Here is a 22818-nt window from a genome sequence, read left to right as displayed (position 1 = left end):
TGCATAGCACCCCGTGTCCTCAGAATGTCTCTGGTGTAGTGGAGAAGACAGGTATTGATCATGCAAAAATGATTAACACAACAGCTTTAAGAAAGGCCACAAAGGAGAGGTGAGGTTGGGCGGAGGAATGGCTTCTGTGAAGGGGTTAGGAAGGAATTGAAAGCTGAAGAACCAGGAGCAGGTGAAGGACACGGGGAGGAGGTGTCCTGGGAACAAGGCACCACCTGTGGAGAGGCCTCGGCGTGAAAGGAAGCGTCCTGTACGCTAAGGCTGCGTGTGCATGCAGAGCTGCCAGCCCCCAGGCAATAGCAGGAGGTGACTTCCTTTGAGGCCAGACTGGATATCCATTAGGGACCCCAACAATGCCAGAGCACGTCTGTAGACTGACTGAAGCTTGAACCACCACAGCATCTAAAGCCATAGGAATTGTGAGTTCAGTCTGCAATCTTCCAAATTTTGACCCAAACAGACACCACTATATGTATATTCTTATCCCTCATCTTCTTGGGTAATCCTAACATTTCCCCCCAAAACTTCAGTCTTGAACCCTTTCAAGGCTAAACCTCTGTTCTTGTTGTTGCTTTCTTTTTTTTTTTTTGTAGTTTAACCACCAGATCTGATATTTTGTTTCTTTGTTATGTTTTGCTTTTTAGTTACTCAAACCAAACCGCACTTGCTTGCATCTTTGTGCACCTTGTTATTAATCAGAGGTGTGTTTCAAGAGCAATCTTGAAAATCAAATTTGCTCTCTAAACCACCTCAACCCCAGTGTCAGTGGATGGAGGGGTAGGCATGAGTTAGAAAGAAGAAAGATAGAATAAAGAAGGAAATGTAGAGAAAGCAACTTCTTATCCAAATCCACATTGTGACAAAGGTTCTACCAACATGCCAATAACTATTCCCTTTTCCTCAGTTGGGGCTACTGATACCAGGCTTTCCAGGGAAATCTTCCCTGAGGTTCAAAGAGAACACATCCACTCCTATCCTGTGGGCCCTGGATCCATACAAAGACATCCTTACAGCCCCTCAGCACCCTTTGGCTGATGGCTTAGCCTTAACCTATCATCTGCTCCCTCTCAGAAGATGGACAGGAAAACTCATGCACACACACACACCTCAAATGCTGGTAAATAATTTAATCTCAACCTATGGCTGTGGGCAAATCCATCTTGAAAAGCAATGTTGGCTTAGATGGCCCACAGTAGGAAATATTCTTTTCTCTGGTACAGAGAGAGGAGTTTCAGGATTCAAAGAAAGATCTGGTAAATCATGTCCTATTTAGCAGATGCCAAAAAGAAGCTCCCAACTCCCCTTCACCTCTCCCGCAGTCACAGTGATTTCAATATTCCCAGACCCAGCCTAGGACAGTCTTAAGCTTCTCTCCGTGCTGGTTGGTATCATTAAAGCAAGCAATGTCCAGACTTACTAATTATTGTTCAACAAATACAGTGGATACCTGCTAATCAGAGTCCTGGGCCTGTGAATAAACAAAGAATCCTGCCCTTAAGGAATTTACATCCCAGAAAAGAGATAAAACGTACATACAGCTTCTCTTAATTCGAAGTCTTGGCAGTTGGGAGTAGAATGACTGTCCTGAGTTTGAAAGGAAGGGTGTGACCAGCATCTGCGGGGACTGGAGACACCCCTCAAGCTCCTGGAAGAGTCTGCTTGTGCACAGAAAGAAAGTGAGTCCCCAGAGGTGGGGGTCTCAAAAGTCAGCTTTGCAGACCCTCCACCTCTGCCAAAGCCAGGGCCATGTTAACAGTGGCTGTCCCAGGGGTGGGGAAGGGTTGGGGGTGCTCAGCCCACAGGTGACACTCTCTTAATCTCAGCTAGGGTCCCAGGCACTTCTGACAAATAAACGTATATGAGAGGGAGAGAATAAGGGGAAAGGATCATGGAAACAGACCTTTCCATGGGAGGTCTGGGAGCATCCTGCATATATTCTTTAAAAAAAAAAAAAGGAAAGATTCTTTTCCGTTATGGTTTATCATAGGATATTGAATATAGTTCTCTATGCTATACAGTCAGACCTTGTTGTTTATCCATTCTATGTACAATAGCTTATATCTGCTAACTCCAACCTCACACCCAACCTCCACCCCCTTGGCAACCACCTGTCTGTTCCCTATGTCCATGATTCTGTTTCTGTTTTCATAGATAGGTTCGTTGGTGTCATATTTTAGATTCCACATATATTGGCTTGGCCAAAAAGTTGAATACATTGTTCAATAAAGTCTTGGTGAAAATGAAATATGTCTTTTAGTTTTACTTAAAACTGAACGAACTTTTTGGCCAAGCCAATGCAGAAAGGGATATATTGCATATACTCTTAAGGCAATGAAGATAAAGAAAGGATCCTTCAAGCTGGGCCATTCGGAATGGGACACCACAAAGGGACCTCCAGCCTGGAGGAGCCCACCTGGTCCTTGTCAGAGTGGTCTACACACACACACATACACACACACACCACACCCCACACCACACCACCCCATCCCTCCAATCCTAAGGGTGAGAAAGTGCCCTCCCTCCATGCTCTGCTTTCCCACTGAGGCAGGCAGGGCATTTTTGTAAAACTTCTAGGTGAGTGAGCCTCTCAGCCCACAGATGGTAGGTCATAAAATTGGAAAGTGGACGGTCTGCCCACCTCCCCTTTTGCTATTTGACTGTCCTGTTCAGCCTGTCTTGGCTCCCGCCTTGTTGAGCCTGGAAGCCCGTGTCGGAAGAATAAAGCCAAATATCCAATAAGTGCTGATTACATTGTCAGGTGTCAATGGCTTTCATTTCACTTTTTAAACAAATGCATCTCATTTTTCTCACGTTGGTACTTTTTTTACTCTCTATGTGATATGTTTGGTTCGCAGAAAAGCTGGATTATACCTGATGAGCATGAAAAAGAATCATAGTTTAAATTGTCCTCCTTTCCTTTAAGAGTTCTTTGTACTCCACTGGGGGACAGAGCTGTGGACACAAATCCAAGGGGAGGCCCGCACAGTGCAGTAAACCCTTCACTGAGGTTTCAGCCCTAATGGGAGCGTCTGGTGATATATATTCGTGTTCTGTGTTGTTTTTCCCACAGTTACTTCAGGTGATGACTGCATTCTGTACCCTAGAATATTAACTTGTTACTACTGTACTCTACCAGAGTTTGAAGAAAGCTTTTACTTTTTTTTTTTACTCTGAGATTTAACATCTTTAAAATATCTTCCTGTTCCATTCAATAATTATAAAACTACCTATAATACTTTGAACAATCAGGTTTATTCTCAATAGATGTTGGATATATACATCCCCAAGACATTTTGTGGAATACATAAATAAAGAATGCCTTTATATGTGCACAATAATTTTAATCCTTTCTTGGCATTATCAGGTCATTAATAATTTTTTTTTTTTTACAGTCAGCCATTGAGAAATTAACCCACGATTACCTAAATTTGTTTCACTTCCCACCACTGATTAAGGTAAGTAAGGTTTTTTCTTGCTGAGAATATGCACCTTTTATTGACATATGCACCTGCCACATCCACACCTAAATTTGCCAATGTCGGGAACTGTTGTTTGAAGTGAAATTCAATCATATCTGTCCAACAAAAGGCCCTTTGAGCAAACCTTAAGCTGTGCATATATTGAATACCCTTGTTCCTTGCAAGTTGAAATATTAACATCACAGTCATGATAAGAACAACACATGTCACCTTAGTAGCTTGGGGACATAAGGGCTACCATTTGCAGGTGAGGACTTCTGGCCTCCCACCTGGCTCTGCAGAACTTTGTCCAACATGGAAACTGCTAAAGGAATTCGCACACTAAGCTCTGGATGACTTCTTGCATTGAGGGGTAGGAGTTTTATTGTTTGAATAACAAGTAACATTGAATAACATATGTTAAATGATATATTTAACATGCACACGTGCTAAGTCACTTCAGTTGTGTCTGACTCTTTGCAACCCCATGGAATGTAGCCCTCCAGGCTCCTCTGTCCTTGGGATTCTCCAGACAAGAATACTGGAGTGGGTTGCCATGCCCTCCTCCAGGGGATCTTACCAACCCAGGGATCGAACCTGCGTCTCTTATGTCTCCTGCGTTAGCAGGCGGGTTCTTTACCACTAGCATCACCTGGGAAGCCCCATATTTAAATATAGTCTAAAGGTATTGGCATAGTTTGTTATAAAACAAGTAGATACTTGCAGGAAGTACACAGAACTCTTCTCATTCACTAACCATTCTAGTTTTCCATCTCTGAGCCCTCAAATGTTCATTTTGTTCCTCTGCTTGGCCCTCCATCTGCGGATACTCTAGGAACTGCATTCTTCTTTGGGAATAGGGTGTAAATATCTCCAGTGTTGTGAAACTTTCAAGGTGAATGGACAAAGATACATTTCTAGGGAAAAACTGCACAAGATGCATTGTGAAAAATGTAAGATGGTGGCATTCAGTTTGTAGTGCATGAGACAAATCATTTGATAAAGTTTCCAAAGGCTTAATATGTCATTTCTCTTGCTTTAAGCAATTGGAATGTGTGGCATAATAAAAAAAAAATAAGAAGTTAAACAGTAGATTAGAATGAGAAAAGAAGTGCTGGGAAATCATCTCCTTTACATGAGAAGTAAAAGTAAAAACACTATATGAAATAAACAGTGCTTGGTTTTCTGTTTCAGGGCTCAGCAGGTGAACCAGAAGAAAATGAGGAAAAAATAGTGAATCTTGAACTCGTTTTTGGTTTTCACTTGAAACCAGGGACTGGCCTACAGGTAAATCACATTTTAAGTCCTTTGGATAAATTTCAGTCTAATTTACTCTTTTTCTCTCCTGTAACTCAGTGATTTTATATACCCCCTACCAGCTGGTAACATTTATAGACTTTATAAAATAGAATTTAGTTGAAAGGCTGCCAACTGCCTCTGTAAGCCAATCTAGGAATCTTTCTCATCTAGCTGAAGAGTCCTGTGTGAGGCCACCCAAACCCTCAAGGAAAGTTACTGCAAACCATGGAGGATGAGGGGAGGGGTTAAGGTTGGGGGCACAGACACTAGAGTAATCGTTTATGCTTCCTGGTATCACAGCTTCCTGATTCCATTTTCTTTGGGTCTTTGTTGTTGTTTAATTTTTTGGCCATGCCTCATGACATGTGAGGTCTTAGCTCCCTGACCAGGGTCAAACCCAGGGCCACTGCCTTTCAATCATGGAGTCTTCACCACTGGACTGCCAGGAAAGTCCTGCCAGTTTCTTTGTCTTTTAAGGAAAATCACATTTTATAATATTGAGAGTAGAACAATACTGAGAATGGAACTGTAGGCAAAATGGAAACCCAAATTATTAGCTCTAAATGGGGTGGCAGGACTTTTGACCAATTCTCATCCAGTTGGAGTGCTACTCGATGTTATTTTTAGAATCTGGGCAAATGGTGTGGGCTAGATGGCATGTGAATTGGAATCATAATAGGTTTGTGTTACTTTGGATTACTATGAATAGCTAGTAATAGTGATCACGTCTACTAATAGGGACCACTCATTGTGTTCCAGGCATGCAGGACTCAGGTGTAGCGCTATTTCTCCTCGTTTTACACATAAGAAGACTAAGGCTCTGAAAACCTAAATAATTTGTCCAAGGGTTACACGACTAGCAAGTAGCAGAAGAAGGATCTGAATGCAAGCCTCTCTGACCCCAGAACCAAGCTCTTAACTACTGCACTATTGGTACCTTTGCTTTGATGCCACAGAGAGACCTTGTAAATACAACTCCTCACTACCTGAGCCCGTTGCTTTGGGAGAGCTGGTGGGGCTCAGCTGGCCCACTGGCCCTCACTAATTAAACCTTGCTTACCCCAGGCCATTCCTGGAACCAGTGCTTGGGAATGGTAGGAAATTGTTGCAAGGGGTTAGTTTCACCTGGGGCTTCAACAGATGCTCTTTCTAGACACCTCACAGAGTGTTTTACCTGTACCACTGCAGGTATATTGATGCTCTCGTTGAATGGAAATCTTAGGCTCCTTGTTTGGGCCACAGAACTTGTATGAGTGAAAGCTGCTCTGACTCCAGGTGTCTGGTGTAGGATCGCTTTTCTTCTTCCTCTGTGACTGGATCACTGTCTATCATTCCTGTGGATAGAAGCAGCTATAGAAGGGGGCATAGGAAAGTAAGCTCCTCTCCAACAATAACCAAGGGCCCTTCCAATCCTGAGGGTCTGTGCCTGGGAATACCCCAGGTCAATCTGGTGATAAATAAGTTGCACATTGTAATTTGCCTTCTTTGGCATCTATGGAATGCTCTATGGAACTTAATTTATGAGTATTCTGTGTTTAAACCTTTTTATGGCTTGTAGGAGGTAAAAGAAGGGGCAAGAATTTTCTTGAAAAAGACTTGTCAAGAGTAGTTTCAGCCAAGAAAATTATTTTCAATTCACAAAGAAATGACTTGTTAATACACACACAGTAAAAATCAGAAGCTATAAATAATATTGGAGACCAAATACAGTAGTCTGGTTTTGACCATGATAGTATATAGACTTCTTGAGTCATTGCTTATCCACAAGGCCTCAAGTCACTGGAACTTTTGATTATTTGCTGATCCTTGGTCACCCATGCAGAATAATAATTTCATCCATCCACTCAGCAGAAATTTACCAAGGACCTACTATGTGCCTGGCTTTCTGCTAGATGCTCAGAATGTAAAGTTTAAAGGTATAGCACTACCTTGCAAGAAACCCACAGTCTATGGGAAGAAATAGACAAGATCAATGAATGGTTTTAGTACAGAATGATGCATTTTTACAATATCATGCACATCATTCAGTGAAAGCACAGTGGATGAGCACTGAAAGGGGTGCAGAAAGGAGTCAAAGGAGGATCTTGACGTCTTCATGGTAGAGGTGATGCTTGAACTAAAATTTCAAAACTATCAAGAACTGTTAGGTTAGGGAGAAGACATTGAAGGCAAAAGGGACAGCATATACAAAAGTTCAGAAGCTAGGAAAACACAGGCAGCTCTTCTTTGGGCTAATTTCTATGAGACCTCACAACTCAAACCTCGCTGCCTCTGGGGCAACTTAGCATAGTGTAGGTGGAATAGAATGGTGAGAGTTTAGGCCACAAGGGTGACTGGAGACCAGAAAAAGAGCTGTCTTGTGTGCTAAGCTAAGGAGTTTGAAGAGTTCTAAGCATGGCGTATAGAAGCTTCCCTGGTGGCTCAGTGGTAAAGAATCCTGCAATGTAGGAGACGCAGGTTCAATCCCTGGGTCAGGAAAATCCCCTGGAGAAGGAAATGGCAACCCACTCCAGTAATTCTTGCCTGGGAAATCATCCATGGGATCACAAAAGAGTTGGACATGACTTAGCGACTGAACAGCAAGAGAGGATGCTATTTATGTTTTTAAATAATCTCTGAAAAGCACAGGTGAGCTGGATGAATTGTAAAGCACTCAGGACAGGGTGAGAAAGGCCTGTGTATGGCAGAGAGACAACCAAGTGAAAACGGCCAGGAGCTGAGGCTGTGACAGTGCCATGGAAGTGCCTGCATCCAAAGAACTGATCAGACCACATCTCTAGCTGGAACTGGGGTCTGAGGGAGGAGCCAGGATGCTGCCCAGGTTTCTAGGGTGAGCGACTGGCTAGATGACATCATAATGCAATAGATGAAAAGTGAAATATACAGTGCAAATGTAACACCAAGGCGCTAAAAGTATAAAGAAGTAACTGGAATGAGTGAGGTTAATTAAGAAAAGAAAAGCTTCCCCCCCCCCAATTTTTTGGCTGTACCTGTGGCTTGCAGGATCTTAGGTCCCCGACCAGGGGTTCAATCAGTAATGAAAGCGTGGAGTCCTGACCTCCAGGGAATTTCCAGGAAAAGCTTTTTTGGAAGGGATGTTTTGAATATGAGCTCGAAGAGGCTCATGGTCCTTTGCAAATAATTTTCTGAATATAATGTTTAAAACTTAGGCTTAGAGAGTCCTTCTTTCCGAAGAGATCAAGTTATTTCATCCTTGTCACCTCATTTACCCTCCTTGGCATTTCTGTGAGATGCATAAGGCACATGGTATTGTCATTTTTGATTAAAGAAAGTGTGTTACCAGCCTAGGGTGAGGAGAGGATAGAGCTGAGACCAGAAATTACATCTTCATCATAACCTTTATATTAAACATGTACTTGCTCTCATTCCTGGCCAAGATATTTAAGCCATCTGGAGACGTTCACAAAATAATCCTCGAGTAAATTAGTGTCCAGATCTAAATTACCCAATTATGTGCTAGGCTATATCCTAACATTATGAAATATCTTCTCACAAATGTGCTTTAAATTGCAATTTCAATTCCCCACATGAAAACCTTGTTACATTGACCCTTCAAGGTGGAACCCAAGAGAAAAAGACATCCTCAAAATTCCAATTAACTGAGTTCCCATAAGCCCATCTTTATGGAAAAGGTGCAGCCTTTACCCCCATCTTCATGACTGGAATAAGTTAAATGAGAACATTGAGGCTTTGGAACTTCTCTCCAAACAATTAAAATGAAAGATGTGTTCTAAAGGCAGCTATTGGAAATAATGTATGACAATGACTTTATCATGAAAATAGTAGCTGTGTTTCCCCACTGACTCTGAAAAGGACCACCAGCTAGCTACCACTTAAAATTGGTTTGTTGTGCAGTAACTGGCCTACTGAGAGGAAACAATGGAAATATGGCCTTATCCACAAATATACAAATATATGTAGAAAACAAAGGCTTTCCTTGTAAGACCTGTCAACTTTTATGGTCAAAGAACTCAGGCTAAATTCCTTTTTTTAAGCTTCATTTTACAACCAGATGGATTATGGTACATAAGTGAGGCCAAACCAAGGAAAGCCTTTCACGTCTGGGAGCCTCTGCCAGCTCCAGTGGTCAGAGTCCCTGACTGTGACCTCAGTCTTTGCTAGTCAGAGCCCCTGACTGTGACCCCACCTCTGGAGATGACCAGGCCCTCATCAGACTCCAGCTCCGTAAGTGATTTAAGAATTTGTCAACCAATGAAACCAACATCCTTTTTCCTTTCCTTTTCTGAGACAACCTGGCAGGGGAAATAAGTGGACCAAAGGCTTTCCTGACAATTTAAATTAATAAGAAGTTGAGAATGAGTTTCACCCCTTTACCCATTTCTACAGAGTAAAATTAATTATCAATTTAAAGAACATTGTGCATTGAGGCAGCCTCGAAGTTGACAGTGGTATTGGCAGAAATTGGGTCTTTCTCAGCTCAGGTTTCCTGGGCGAGTGCCTAAAATGCTCATGATAATTATTATTATTTCATACCTCACCCAGACACTGTGGCAAGTACTCTACAAACATTTTTCTGGTGTGATCATTATAGCTCACCCTCACAGGTAGCAGTATGCCTGTATTAGACCAGGAGGAAACCAAGGAGGGGAGAGGAAGAGCTCCTCCCCCAGAGTCCCTACCTAGTTAGGGGCAGGTCCAGCCCAAGGCCTCAGGCACCATGTCATACTGCTTCTTTTTGAGAAGTATCATGCGTGCATGCGTGCTAAGTCACTTTAGTCATGTCTGACTCTTTGCGACCCCATGGACTGTAACCCACCAGGTTCCTTTGTCCATGGAATGCTCCAGGCAAGAATACTGGAGTGGGGTGCCATGCCCCCCTCCAGGGGATCTTCCCGACTAAGGGATTGAACCCTGATCTCCTGCAGGTCCTGCATTGCAGGCAGATTCTTTACCACTGAGGCACCAGGAAAGCCCTTGAAAAGTATCAGATTCAGTCCCCAAAATAGGTGCATTGGCAGTAAAAAGGCAAACACTTCTTTGGACATTTAATACTAAACCACCACTATTTTTGTTTCATGTAGAAGGTGCCTTGTGTTTTGTAACCTAAGGCCTTTGACTTGCTACAGAAGGAAAGTGGCTTACAGAATCTCAGGCAGCTTCATGCACTCCCCAGGGTGGCGACCACCCGTTTTATTGGAATATTCAGGTGCATAGAATTTCTTATTATATCTCTTATCAACTCGCCAGTCAGGAGCATTGATTCTCAAATTGCCAAGGAATAAACTATCAAATTACCCAGCAGTTTTCTCACCAAGCTCCTCTTGAGACTCTGTGTCATAAAAATTCAAAAGCAGAGTTAGGAGGGGACTCTCCGAGGAGCCATCCATTCCTTGTGAGTGCTGGACAGTTGTAGACTTCGCTCCTGAGTCCTTAGTCCGTTTTCTCCCCCATGGGGCAAGGAAACCTGATTGAAGCTGGGATTCCATGAGTCTAAGTGGATCCCTGCAGTAGAGAAGAGATGGGCTTAGGGGAGAAGCCTGGGGAAGGACACCTTGGCTCCAGCGGACCCTTAATTAGACAGGCTTCCAGCAGCATTTGAAGAGGCAAGCAAACCAGAAAGAGAAAACAAGAGGGACATTTGGAAAAGGTGGAAGCGGGACCAACTGCCCGCTTCAGAGTAGAAGACATTTGTGTCCCTCCCCCTCCCTCCTTCCACCCGCCCCTGTAAGCACCCGGCCCCTTTCTCCCACTCCCCAACCCAGGAAATTCAGTCAATAGTTTTGCTTCTCTGGTTGCTTCATCTATAGGTTAAAAATGCTGCTTTTTACAAATACTTCCCACTCACTATTGTGCTTTTACATCTTTATTAGATTGCTTATAAAATGTGGCATTTAATAAACTTAATTGAATCTCCAGGCCCTTTCTCGAAACACTATAAATATCAAAAACTGTCAAATAGGGCTTTTTTTCCCCCTTTTATATAGTTTTTATAAATGGATAGATAAACATGAATAAAATAGAGTACAAAGGAAAGGATTTTGTAAGGAAGTAAAAAGCCAACACCTTTTGTAATTTCAGAACTGAAAGGCAGTGCTTTGCCTTACTTTGATATGTCTAGCATTTATGAAAAATTCAGTGTAGGAAAGTTGATTTTCCATGACCAACTATTTTTGAGGATAAAGATACATATACACAAGTACGTGTTTGTACTCCTCAGTATATAAGCTTGCAGTGGTAGGGTTCTGTAAGAAATACAAGTTTTAATGGACAGCAAAGGAACAAGTACAGTTCAGAATTTGACCACATGACTTGCTGCTGATTTCTAATTAGCATTGGTTATATGCTTTGTCAAACAGGCCGGGCAGCCTCCTATAGAACTAAAACAAAACTGGAGAGGTGTCCCGTACATCATTGCTGATGGACTGATAGTCATGTGTAGAAATGGTGTGCCAGAATATGTCTAGTAAACAGGGAAAACAGCCCTGACTTGTAGTGTCTGCAGTCTTCCATGGTGTCAATACTCCTTCTATGGCCAATTTCAAATTGCCAGTCTGACATCACCGAACTCGAAGTTGAAAAGAGACGAAAGTAATCAGCTCATGAGGGCTGGCCCCAGCACAGACTGAATCACTCTTAGTCTTCTTGATCAAGATTATGTGGTCCTTTCAAAATCATGAGTAGCAAGGAAGCATGCATGATGAAACATAGGCTTAAATAAATCACAAACGTATTATTGCTGGTTTCCAGCTATATTAAAATGTGTAGTTAGCTCAGAGAGCTCCAAGCTCCCCAGGAACCCACTGTTGGCTTAGATCCCCTCGGGTGGCTGTTGGCTCGTATAGCTACACTGCCCATAGTGTATGAATCATACCTTAGGATTTGAGTTTGTAAAAAGTAAAAATGTAATTATAGAAACAGAGAAACAAAACTTAAATTTGTGACTGTCTTTTAAAATGCCTCTAACAGCCACCGTTGGCAACTGCATGATGACAGGCACAGTTGTTGATAATAACAGAGATCTTTGCTTTTAGAAGCAGGTTTGGAAAAGTCTCTGTGGATCTGCAGAGAGAAGGCCTCCATAACTCACAGTGATTTGTGTTTCCTGAACCAAAATTTAGATCTTGGAAATAATCAACTGTAAAAGGACAGATTATTTGAACTAAAATTAAAAGCACTATGTTGGAAAAGCAAAGATATATGACAACCACATCAACGTTAAGATGTGAACTGAGAATAAGTGATGCCTACTAACTGGGACAATCTTGTTATTTCTTTCTTCAAAAAATTGTATTCTAAAAGAAAAAAGAAAAAAATGTATTTCTTGGAGTCATCTCTAGAGACATGGGAGGAGGCAGGAGAAATAAGTAGGTAAAAGAGCTATTTTTGTATTTTGAGTAAAATACTTTTGTATTTTGAGTAAAAGTCCTGGGTAAAAGTTTATTTGCAGCCCATTCTGCAGTATTAACAGTTTAAGCAGTAATTAGGTAAGCCAGACCACTTTCTGTATTGGTTAAGAAACCTAGTTGGAGACAGAATAGATTCTTAATTATTAAAAAATCAATAAGAAGATTTACCATTCTTTTTTTCTAGGATGAAATCTTAGTACCTTCCAATTTCAAATACAGTTTAAAAATAAGTAAATAAAAAAGCCTTTTCCAAATATGTCAACTAGCATCTGAGCCATTTTAGGTAGTCAAGTGTATAATGCATCATATGAAAGTATACCTCACTTGAATTCTCACTTTATTTTAGCACCATCCCTAAAGTCTTTTTTCCATCCATAACTCACATAAAAACCCCCCAAAAGGCAACAGAACAACCTTATCTCCAGTGGTGTCTAGTTGGCACCGGTCTGCCCTGACCTTAGACACAAGCCATTGTTAAGGGTATAACGCATTTACATATTTTGCAATAAAACATCAGTTATTTGCATTACTGTGTCAAGTTTTATTTGATTCTTTCACCTAAAAATGACTCATTTTCCTTTCTTGTATTTTAAAAACCAACTACTCTAAGCTTGTTTGAGAATAATCAAAAATTGCCCATTTAGCTAGAAGTCATTTTCTTTTCAAAAGGCAAATGTTATTTAATCTTTCAGCTGTTCATTGTGCCATCATAAATACTTTCTTTTCAGCACAGTTGTGGGGACTGAAATGAGCCCACTAATTGCCTCCCATTTCGACTGACATGTGGTGGTTTAGTGGAAAGAGAACACAGCAGGGAGAAGGAAATAGGAGGCTGAGAAAATGAGAGCTAATTATTTTCACTGCCTCATGTCAGGCTCTGTGTCAGCCTTGTTTTTACAAACTGGAAGGTTTAGCACTAAATAAAACAAACTGGCGTCATGTTTTTATATACTGGCAGTGTCATGGAAGCAGCTGCACATCTCAAAGACAATATAATGCCTGCGTTCGCATGGACACCATCTGACAGACACTGTGAGCCACGGCTAATGAGGACATCACAGTGGTGCCAAGTGAAAGGTGCTGAATTATGTATGATTCTTCATCAGTACAGCAATAGTCCTGTACATCATTATGAGACATTGTTTTGCTGGAGAGATTAAAACATTCTTAGTTCCAGACCCTGCAACCTATATGCGCTGAAAGAGGTTATTAATGGAATTTTTAGGGAGAGTTTCTTGTGGATTTCTTTGGGGTTGAAAAACAAATCTCGTGGGACAAAGCTGTGATGGGTCATGACACCGTATAGATAAAGAAGAGAGGCAAATTAACCATACTTGCATTATCTTCCTTTTAAAGGCAGCATAATAAAATAGAGTGTAGCAGGGTTATACATAATGATAAATAACCCAGGTGCTATCATGGGATGTTCCTCTCTCCTGCCTTTAGAACAGCAGGTTCCAGCAGCTGAGCGAGATAATAGCAATGCATCTAAAGGAGCCTTCGGAGGCCTAAATCATCAACATCTTACTACTTTTAATACCAGCATGACCAACATTTCTATCATGTTTTTATTTCATCTTGTATGACTTCTTACGTTTCAAAATAGTCAGTCGCCTGCTATGAGACTCTTTCCCTTTTTCCCCCCTCTTGAATCTTAAAAAGTTTATTTCGACCTCTGTATCTTAGATTTTAAAATATGTCCTCAGTAGAGGCCTTTTTTTTTTTTTTTTAAGGTGGAAGGGCCTCTTTGCTAGAATCTTGGGCATTCTCCAGTGGAATTTTACTTTTTCTCTGGTCATGGAGAAGGGGGCAGGGTGGAGATGGGGATTTTAAAAACCTGTATCTCTTCCATTTGACTGGGCATGCCAGGTGTAGCTAAGTGAACTTGCTACAAATCACCACACTATAAAATCCCAATTTTGTGAAGTTCTATAGCAGGCAAAATTAATCTATGGTGGTAGAAATCAGGACAGTGGGTGCCTCTGGTTATGGAGATGTCAACTGGGAAAGGGCATGAGGGGATTTTCTATGGCAGTGGAATATCTTACCTGTTTAAGTAATTTGTTGTCGTTTAGTCTCCAAGTCATGTCCGGCTCTTGCAACCCCATGGACTACATGTAGCCCACCAGGCTCCTCTGTCCATGGGATTTCTGAGGCAAGAATACTGGATTGGGTTGCCATTTCCTTCTCCAGGGGATCTTCCCAACCCAGGAATGGAATCCAAGTCTCCTGCATTGGCAGGCAGATTCTTTACCACTGAGTCACTTGGGAAGCCCATTTGCGTAATTACATGGGTGTATACAGTTGTTAAAATTCATTGAACTGTACACTTAAAAACCTGTACATTTTACTGTATGCAAATTACGTTGTTCAGTCTCCCAGTTGTGTTGGACTCTTTGCGACCCCATGGACTGCAGCACGCCAGGCCTCTCTGTCCCTCACCATCTCCCGAAGTTTGCCCAAGGTCATGTCCATTGCATCGGTGATGCCATCCAGCCATCTCATCCTCTGATACCTCAATAAAAAATACATTAAATTTTTTTTTATGTCTGTAGCCTTCAGATAAAGATCATCTATAGGAGCCTGAAAGCTCAATGTGGAGGTCTATTTCCTCCTCAAATGGCCTGAATAATCTTGCTCCTAGATTTTTAAAGATTTACCTGTAATGTTCATGTTTGCAATAAGATTTTGGTAGGAAAAAAAAATAGATTGTTGTTTCTGAATTGCCCAGAACTTAATATAATATTTAAGTATAACTTTTGTGCTAACTTCAATCACTTTTTCTATTTAGAAACTTTACCTCTATCCTGATGAGTTCTTTTTCTTTCCTTCCTTCTTTCTTTCCTTCTTTTTTTTTTTGTGAGAGGGAGAAGGGATGTCTATGTTTAGAATCACATGTATTAGCCTAGGACTCCAAAGAATTTTAAACAGCTTGCAGAGAATGTAATAGTGATTTCTCACAAAGAGATACTTAATTTAGCATTAACTGAGTGTTGTTTAGAATGTTATCTTCCCAGTGTAAGAGTTTCTGTTTTACTTGGCCAGTAATCTTAATTCAGAAAAATTTTTCATATAATTGGCAATGCAGAAGCAGTTCAAATGGAATGCTTTCTCATCCTCCATTAACCACATACTTGCTCCAAAATTATCCAGGTATTTCAGCAGCTGCCAAGATAAATGGTACATATCCTGGGCGCTCAACAGAATTAGTTTTTTCATCAGTTTCCACTGCAAAAACTCCCCTCTCCCCAACAGAATCTCACCCCTGTCTTGTAGGTTTGCCCTGAGGGGCAGATTATCTAGCTAGTAGAAAGGTTTTGCAATTCAGCCCCAGTGAAGAACTTCCCAGGGCTTCTGCTCCTGGTCCACTGCCTTTCCCCTATGGACTAGTAATTAGCACTCCCTAGAGATGTGCAGTGGAGAAGGCAATGGCACCCCACTCCAATACTCTTGCCTGGAAAATCCCATGAACGGAGGAGCCTGGTGAGCTGCGGTTCATGGGGTCGTGAAGAGTCGGACATGACTGAGTGACTTCACTTTCACTTTTCACTTTCATACATTGGAGAAGGCAATGGCAACCCACTCCAGTGTTCTTGCCTGGAGAATCCCAGGGATGGGGGAGCCTGGTGGGCTGCCGTCTATGGGGTCACACAGGGTCAGACACGACTGAAGTGACAGCAGCAGAGATGTGCAGGGTACAAATCTGAACACTGGGGATCCTCTCGGGTGGGGATCTAGTTGTGAAATGAAACTCTGTGGTAGTCAGGACCTGCCCCGTGATTTTGCAAACAGAAGGGAGAAGGCTCTTTCTGATTTGGAAAGTGGCAGGCCTCCCCAGTCTTGAAGCCTAAGCCAGGGCTGGAGGGAAGTGTTTGTGATTCCAGATTCTGGCCTAATCAGTCAAGAAAAAGAGCTTACAGACAGTGAAATGGCACCATATTCACGTTTAACAATGGTCTTTTTCAACAAAGGAGAGGGAAACTGGCTCTGTTGGACTTATTGGAGACTCAGTATTTCCGTCTCTGCCAGGGAGTCCCACAAAAGAAAAGATAATTTGGACTACTTGTTGACTTTGGAAGGTGGAACTCCTCTGGACTGTAATTCTTACTTTTGTTAACCCATAACAAGGAAAGCTCAGGATTCAGAAAAGTCTGAGGGGAAATCTACTCTTCATAGCACAATAGGTCTCCTTGGTTTAGTTCTGAACTCCACTACATGCTCTCTGTGTGATCTTGGTTGAGTTAACTTATCCTCCTGTACTTCAGCTTCCTCATCCAAGATAAGGCTCTCTGGCTGCCCATCACATTTCATAGCCATTGTCCCTCCAGTAATCTGCTAGTTTCTGTTTGGAGGGCCACATCAGATCTGTTGAAACTGGAAAGGGCAGAATTGGTGCTGTCTAATCCATCTATGTAAGAAGATGTGAGTTTTTTTTACTTCTATTTACTTTATAAAAGCAGTTGTGGTTATGTTGCCCCTTGGCTGCACCTTCTTTTTTCCAACAAAGTCCCTGGCAACAGAGTTAGTCAGTGTCCTCTGGGCCAAACTCCTGCCCAAGGAAGCTGCTTTGACACAGCCTGTCCACTCTGGCCAGGTATCTATTCTAGACACTCTTTAGACCTTTCTGCCTCACTCACCTTCTGGCCCGCTCCCTTAGATGGCTGCTAGATGACAGGTTGGCTAATGTAATAACAAATTGGAGCTCTGTTGGTGACCAATATTGGCAACAATAGTAATTATTTCTTTTTTTATATTGAATTTTTTTATTTTATTGAAGTATAGTTGATTTATAATGTTGTATTAATTTCTACCATACAGGAAATATATATGTGTCTGTGTGTTCAGACACTTCAGTAGTGTCTGTCTCTGTGCAACCCTATGGACTGTAGCCCGCCAGGCTCCTCTGTCCCTGGGATTCTCCAGGAAAGAATACTGGAGTGGGTTGCCATGCCCTCCTTCAGGGAGTCTTCCCAACCCAGGGATCGAACCTGCAATCCACATCTCTTACGTCTCCTGCAATGGCAAGTGGGTTCTTTACCACTAGTGCCTCCTGTAAAGTCCTATATATATGCATATATATACATGACTATATATATATAAAGCTGAGTAAAGTATATACATATATGCATATATATTCTTTTTCATATTTTTCCATTATGGTTTATTATAGGATATTGAATATAGTTCTCTGTGCTATACAGCTGACCCTGTTTATCCAATCTATATATAGTACTTTGCATCTGCTAATCCAAAATTCCCAATCCATCCCTTCCGCAAGTAATTACGTCTTTGGGAACTCCTAATTTGGCTCTGGCACAGTGCTGAGTACTTTGTTTACATTATCTCATTTAGTCAAAATACAACAACCCACTTGTAGTTAAAAGAACACTAAGATCCAGACAGGTTACATAATTTGGCTGAGGTTGGGGGTAAAGTGGCAAAACTGGGATTCCAGCTCAGGTAGTTGGACTTTAAACTTGTGATCTTTCACCTCCCCTAGTGATGGCTCAATGTATGACCCTTTTCTATATTGTTTCCATTTTAATAGGAATCCTCAACACCTTAAACCAGATGAGTGAATAATAGAACCATTGCAGACTGCCAGGGGTGAAATGAGTTTCAAAAAGGAGTCCTTCAAGGCCCCCATGGGCTCTCAGAGAATAGAGTTGTCTGCTTTTGATTTCTGCCTGTCGGGATGGAGAGTTGTTCACGGACATCCAAAATGACTCTTGAATGTTTCCGATTCAAATATCAATACCCACATTTCTGTCATTCACATCAAACCAAAATCTATAGCTCTCCCTAGCAAATTGAGTGGTTTTTAAATCAGAGCCAATATTCCCACTATCTGGTTCCTATCACTAGCAAGAAACTGAAAAGCTAGCAACTGGGCCTTTAAAATTCTATGTTAGGCTCATAAATATGTAAAATTTTTATTTTTAGTGATACTGTTGGTGATTTAATTCACCTCATTCATATGAGGTCCTTTCCAGTGATCTATTGGTTAAGACAACTTCTTCCCCAGCATTCTGTCCATGGGTGGGTCCTGTGGAAATCAACAATTTGTTTAAATCCTGGGAGTCGTGGAGAATGCTCTTGGACACCTCTGGCTCACCAAATGACAAAAATGCCAGGAATACCTTCATTTTTAAAATTTAAAATCAGTAGATTTTCATTTTTAAAAATTAAAATGGGTAATTTAAAACTGAGTAAAATTTAAAGAATTTCATTACTTCATTTGTAGATTACTTTTCTTAACTAAGGAACAATGAAATCATAGATACCCTGAAGATACCTAGGGCTTATATCAGGTGGCTCAGTGGTAAAGAACCCTTCTACCAGTGCAGGAGATGTAGGTTCGATCCCTGGGTTGGGAAGATCCCCTGGAGAAGGAAATGCCAAGCCACTCCAGTATCCTTGCCTGGGAAATCCCATGGGCAGAGGAGCCTCGTGGGCTGCAGTCCATGGAGTTACAGGAATTGGACACGACTTAGCAACTAAACCACCACTACCTTGACACATTAAGTTAATCATTTGGGTGCGCACTTCATATTTCCTTTCTTTCTCTCCCAGCTTTGTAACCACCAGTACCTACTTTTTAATGAATGGATAATGCCCCTCTTGTCTTATAACTTCTCTGATTATAGTTTTATTACTTCTCTCGCTATCTTCTTTTATGGTTCAGGTAAAAGGCTTGCTTTAAGATAAGAGAAAAAGAAATTAAAAAATTAAAGGTCTGTAACCCTACATGTTGATCCTGTTTCTCCACATTGGATTTTGGGGAACAAGAAGCTGGGGCTGCAGGGGAGGACCTGTGACCACTTGTTATTTTGGTTGTATTGGCAAAGTCTTCACTGGCCCTGCTCCTTCTGGCCTGTGGTCAATAGCTGGTCCCACTCTGGAGCTCTGACAACCAGCCAGTGAGTCCATCCTATACCTCCCAGTTGCCCTCCCTATTGCTTTCTCCTTCAACTTCAGACCCAGGCAGCTCCCCCAGAAAAATTCCTTAATCTGTCTAAGCCTCATTTTTCTCACTTGCCTGACGGGAAAATAAAGCTAACTTGCAGGGTCATTATAGGTATCAAATAAAACAGCACAGTGTCAGTACCCAGCAAGACGCCGAGAGCATAGTAAGCACCCCCAGCCTGGGCTCCCTCTGAAGCCCCTTCTCTATGCAGAGCTCCCCTCAGCCTCTGATTGGCAGGGACCTGCGGTCACAGAGGTGAAACAGAGGGTGTCAGGCATTTGCACCACAATTCAAGGTCTTTTAACTGTGCTTTTGACTAACTTCATTCCAAAACTTGGAAGGCAGAAAAAACAGAACTAAGTAAACTCATCTTTTCTAAGGCTTTTTATTCTAGCCACTGCCTTGAGGGGGCTCTTGCTATTTCAGAGAAGAGCAATCATGACACCAAAGAGTCATTATCCTGCCCAGTTATCTCAGGGCTCACATTGCCAGGGTAGCAGTGGCTCCAAAATAAAGAAATACTGAGAGATTTGTCAATTCTGAGCGACTAATTTGACTTGTGTTAGCCAAGAGCAAGATTTTCATGTTATTGAATAGAATTTTTCCTTCACTAATTGCCTCTCTACCTTGTGAACGTTGCCGGGCAAAGAGGGACCATCGCCTCAGGCCTGGGCCCTTCTTGGTTCTGCCATTCCCCTAGAAGCTTTCCTAAAACGTAGGGCCCCTCCAGCTTCCTGCTGAAGCCAACAGGCTTTCAACAGTCTCTTTGTTCCTGTTCTTCCGTTAATAATTGTGTCTTAGCTTGCTCAGGGAACATTCCAAGTCTGCTGGTGTGAAAGCATGTTTTGGTTTCGGGGTGTAAGGTACTTGGTGCGTTATCCTTAATCTCTCAGAATCCGTTATTATCTAATAACATAAGACAGAAAATGAATTTATGATCCAGGGGTCAAATTTGGTGCACAGACATGGGTTTCTTTTTCTTTTTAATTGCATACACAGTGTTTACCCCCAAATATTTTTATTGATGCATTTTTCTAAGAGCAAAGTTGAAAAAATGTTATAGAAATTCTTGCATAGTCACCTCCTAGATTAAAACAGAAGCATTTAATTCTACTTGTTACATCTCTCTATCCTTTTAGCCATCTATCAATCCTTATTTTTTGATGCATTTTAAAGTAGTATGGAGATATCAGTATACTTTCTCCTAAATACTTCAGTAGGCTAGAATTTGATAAGAAATGCACACATGTTAAGTATACACACTTAAATTTTAACAAATGCATACACCTTTATAACCCAGCTCAGCTTCCCTGGTGGCTCAGTGGTAAAGAATTCGCCTGCCAATGCAGGAGATGCGGGTCCTAAGCCTGGATCATGAAGATCCCCTGGAGAAGGAAATGGCAACCCACTCTAGTATTCTTGTCTGGGAAATCCCATGGACAGAGGAGCCTGGTGGGCTACAGACCATGGGGTCACAAAGAGTAGGACACAACTTAGCAACTAAACAACAGCGACAATATAATCCAAACTTCTATCAGTAGAGCATTAGCATCCTCGGAAATTCCCTTCATGTGTCTTCCAAGTCAGTTGCCATCTGCAGAAGCAGCCACTTTTCTGAATATTTTCCACTGTAGGTTGGTTTTGTCTATTCTAGAAATTCATGTAAATTGAAGCCTTAGTTTGTTCTTTTTCTTGTACAAGATTTCACTCACTGTAATGCTTTTGCAATTTATCCATGTTGTTGCAAGTATCAATAATTCATTCCTTTACATCGCTAAGTAATATCCCACTCTATAAAAATATCACAGTCCATCCATTCTCCAATTGATCAACACTTGGCCTGTTTCCAGTTTTCTTTAGCTATTATGATAAAGCTGCTCAGAACAATACCATACATATCTTTTTTCATTTCACTTGGGTAAATACTTAGGAGTAGAATTTGTGGGTCATAGAGTACATATATGGTTAGTTTTGTAATAAATAGCCAAAACTTTTCCAATAGTGATTTTACCATTTACTCCCACCGACAATCCAATAGCTCCAACTCACAATCAACATTTGATGTTCTCAGTCTTAGCCACCTGGTAGGTGTATAGTGTGGAGAAGGCAATGGTACCCCACTCCAGTACTCTTGCCTGGAAAATCCCATGGACAGAGGAGCCTGGTAGGCTGCAGTCCATGGGGTCACGAAGAGTCAGACATGACTGAACGACTTCACTTTCACTTTTCACTTTTATACATTGGAGAAGGAAATGGCAACCCACTCCAGTGTTCTTGCCTGGAGAATCCCAGGGATGGGGTCACACAGAGTCAGACACGACTGAAGTGACTTAGCAGCAGTAGCAGTAGCAGGTGTATAGTGGGATTTCATTGTGATTTTAATTTACATTCCCCTGATGACTAATGTTGTAGAGCACTTTTTCATTACATTATCATTTTACTGAAAATTTAATTAACGTACTATCATTTAAAAAACCAAGAGGTTTCTTATAAGAACCAGATATCCAACTTTTTATGAAACGCTTAAGGACCTAGCAAGACTAGGCTCATATTCCCACATGGGAACAATCAACAGAAGATGAGTAGTGGCTGCCCCTTTAGGGCAGTTGCCCTTTAGGTCCCCAGAGAGTCTAACCCTTCCCTGATGCCTCCCCCAATGGTTGGGCCAGTTATCCATTGCCATATAGCCTCACATTTCCTGTTAAGAAGAAATGAAGCTATTTCTTGAATCTGTGTCATTATTAATACTGGGAAAGTGAAAGGTAGATCAAGAGAGTCTTATATTTCAAAATAGTAGGAAGACCACATTTCTTTGTGTCAATGGGGAAATATCCCTACAATGTTCAACATGTAAATTAAATGGGTCTATTTTGAAAGGTTACAATTTAAAGCTCTTAACTGCCTGCCTTTGCTCATTTTTATCTGCCTGGCCCCTTTAAGGTGTGGAGTTTGCAACTCCTATTATAGAACACTTAGATCATGGTGTCTCAAGACTGCCCCGCCTGGGGGTTATTTAGATACAGAAAGAGATCTAATTTCATATCCTCTTATTGATAAAGGGGAAAAAAAATTACAATAATACTTCATTGAGAATACTTCATGTGTTATAAAACATTGAGACTAAAAAAAAATTGCTTTACTTTCTCAAATTCTATAATTTTTCTTTTAATTCCAGGACTGTAAGTGGAAAATGTATATGGAGATGGATGGGGATGAAATTGCAATAACCTACATCAAAGATGTGACATTCAACACTAACCTACCTGATGCAGAGATTTTAAAGATGACAAAGGTAGGGTTCTATTTACGGCTTAAAAGCTTTTTTGAATTCACAGATATCAAACAAAGACATTAAAATACCCCAGTGGTGTGCTTTTGTGCTCATGATGTTCATACCAGCTCAGCTTCAAGCTGGCTGTTGAAAGGCACGTTTTATTTAGCAGATTGAGATCATAATAGTTTTTTGTTAAAATTTCACTTATGCTGTGTGAACTAAAAGTACTACAGAAAAGTGCTGTTTAATTTTTTTTAACTTTCTTCTACATTTCTTTAGGCATATTCTGTCATTTATTAAAGAAAAGAAAATGCTAATGATGAAAATATTTACCTTGAATTTTGGGTCATTTTAAACTTTCAAAAACTTGTTAGGAGAAAGATTTCTTGAATTTCTGCAAGAACTGGGATGAGATTATCCAAA

The 22818-nt window shown here is 41.2% G+C and overlaps 1 protein-coding gene across 4 annotated transcripts in view; it reads left to right on the top strand.

Annotated features, from left to right (window-relative positions):
- The window catches only part of MAP3K20 (mitogen-activated protein kinase kinase kinase 20), a 164348-nt gene that overhangs the window by 130023 nt on the left and 11507 nt on the right, over window positions 1-22818 (top strand). For 3 of the 4 annotated variants that reach the window (XM_061135597.1, XM_061135598.1, XM_061135599.1), the window contains 3 exons: window positions 3402-3464; window positions 4662-4754; window positions 22297-22413. In XM_061135597.1, coding sequence (XP_060991580.1) covers window positions 3402-3464; window positions 4662-4754; window positions 22297-22413 — 273 coding nt within the window. Of the gene's footprint in view, window positions 1-3401; window positions 3465-4661; window positions 4755-13112; window positions 13232-22296; window positions 22414-22818 lie in introns of those variants that run through there. The other variant, XR_009691788.1, reaches the window with a different exon arrangement.

The sequence above is a fragment of the Dama dama genome, chromosome 33 (assembly GCF_033118175.1).
Source record: "Dama dama isolate Ldn47 chromosome 33, ASM3311817v1, whole genome shotgun sequence".
NCBI classification, from domain to species: domain Eukaryota; kingdom Metazoa; phylum Chordata; class Mammalia; order Artiodactyla; family Cervidae; genus Dama; species Dama dama.
This window is presented reverse-complemented; position numbering and strand designations above follow the sequence as displayed.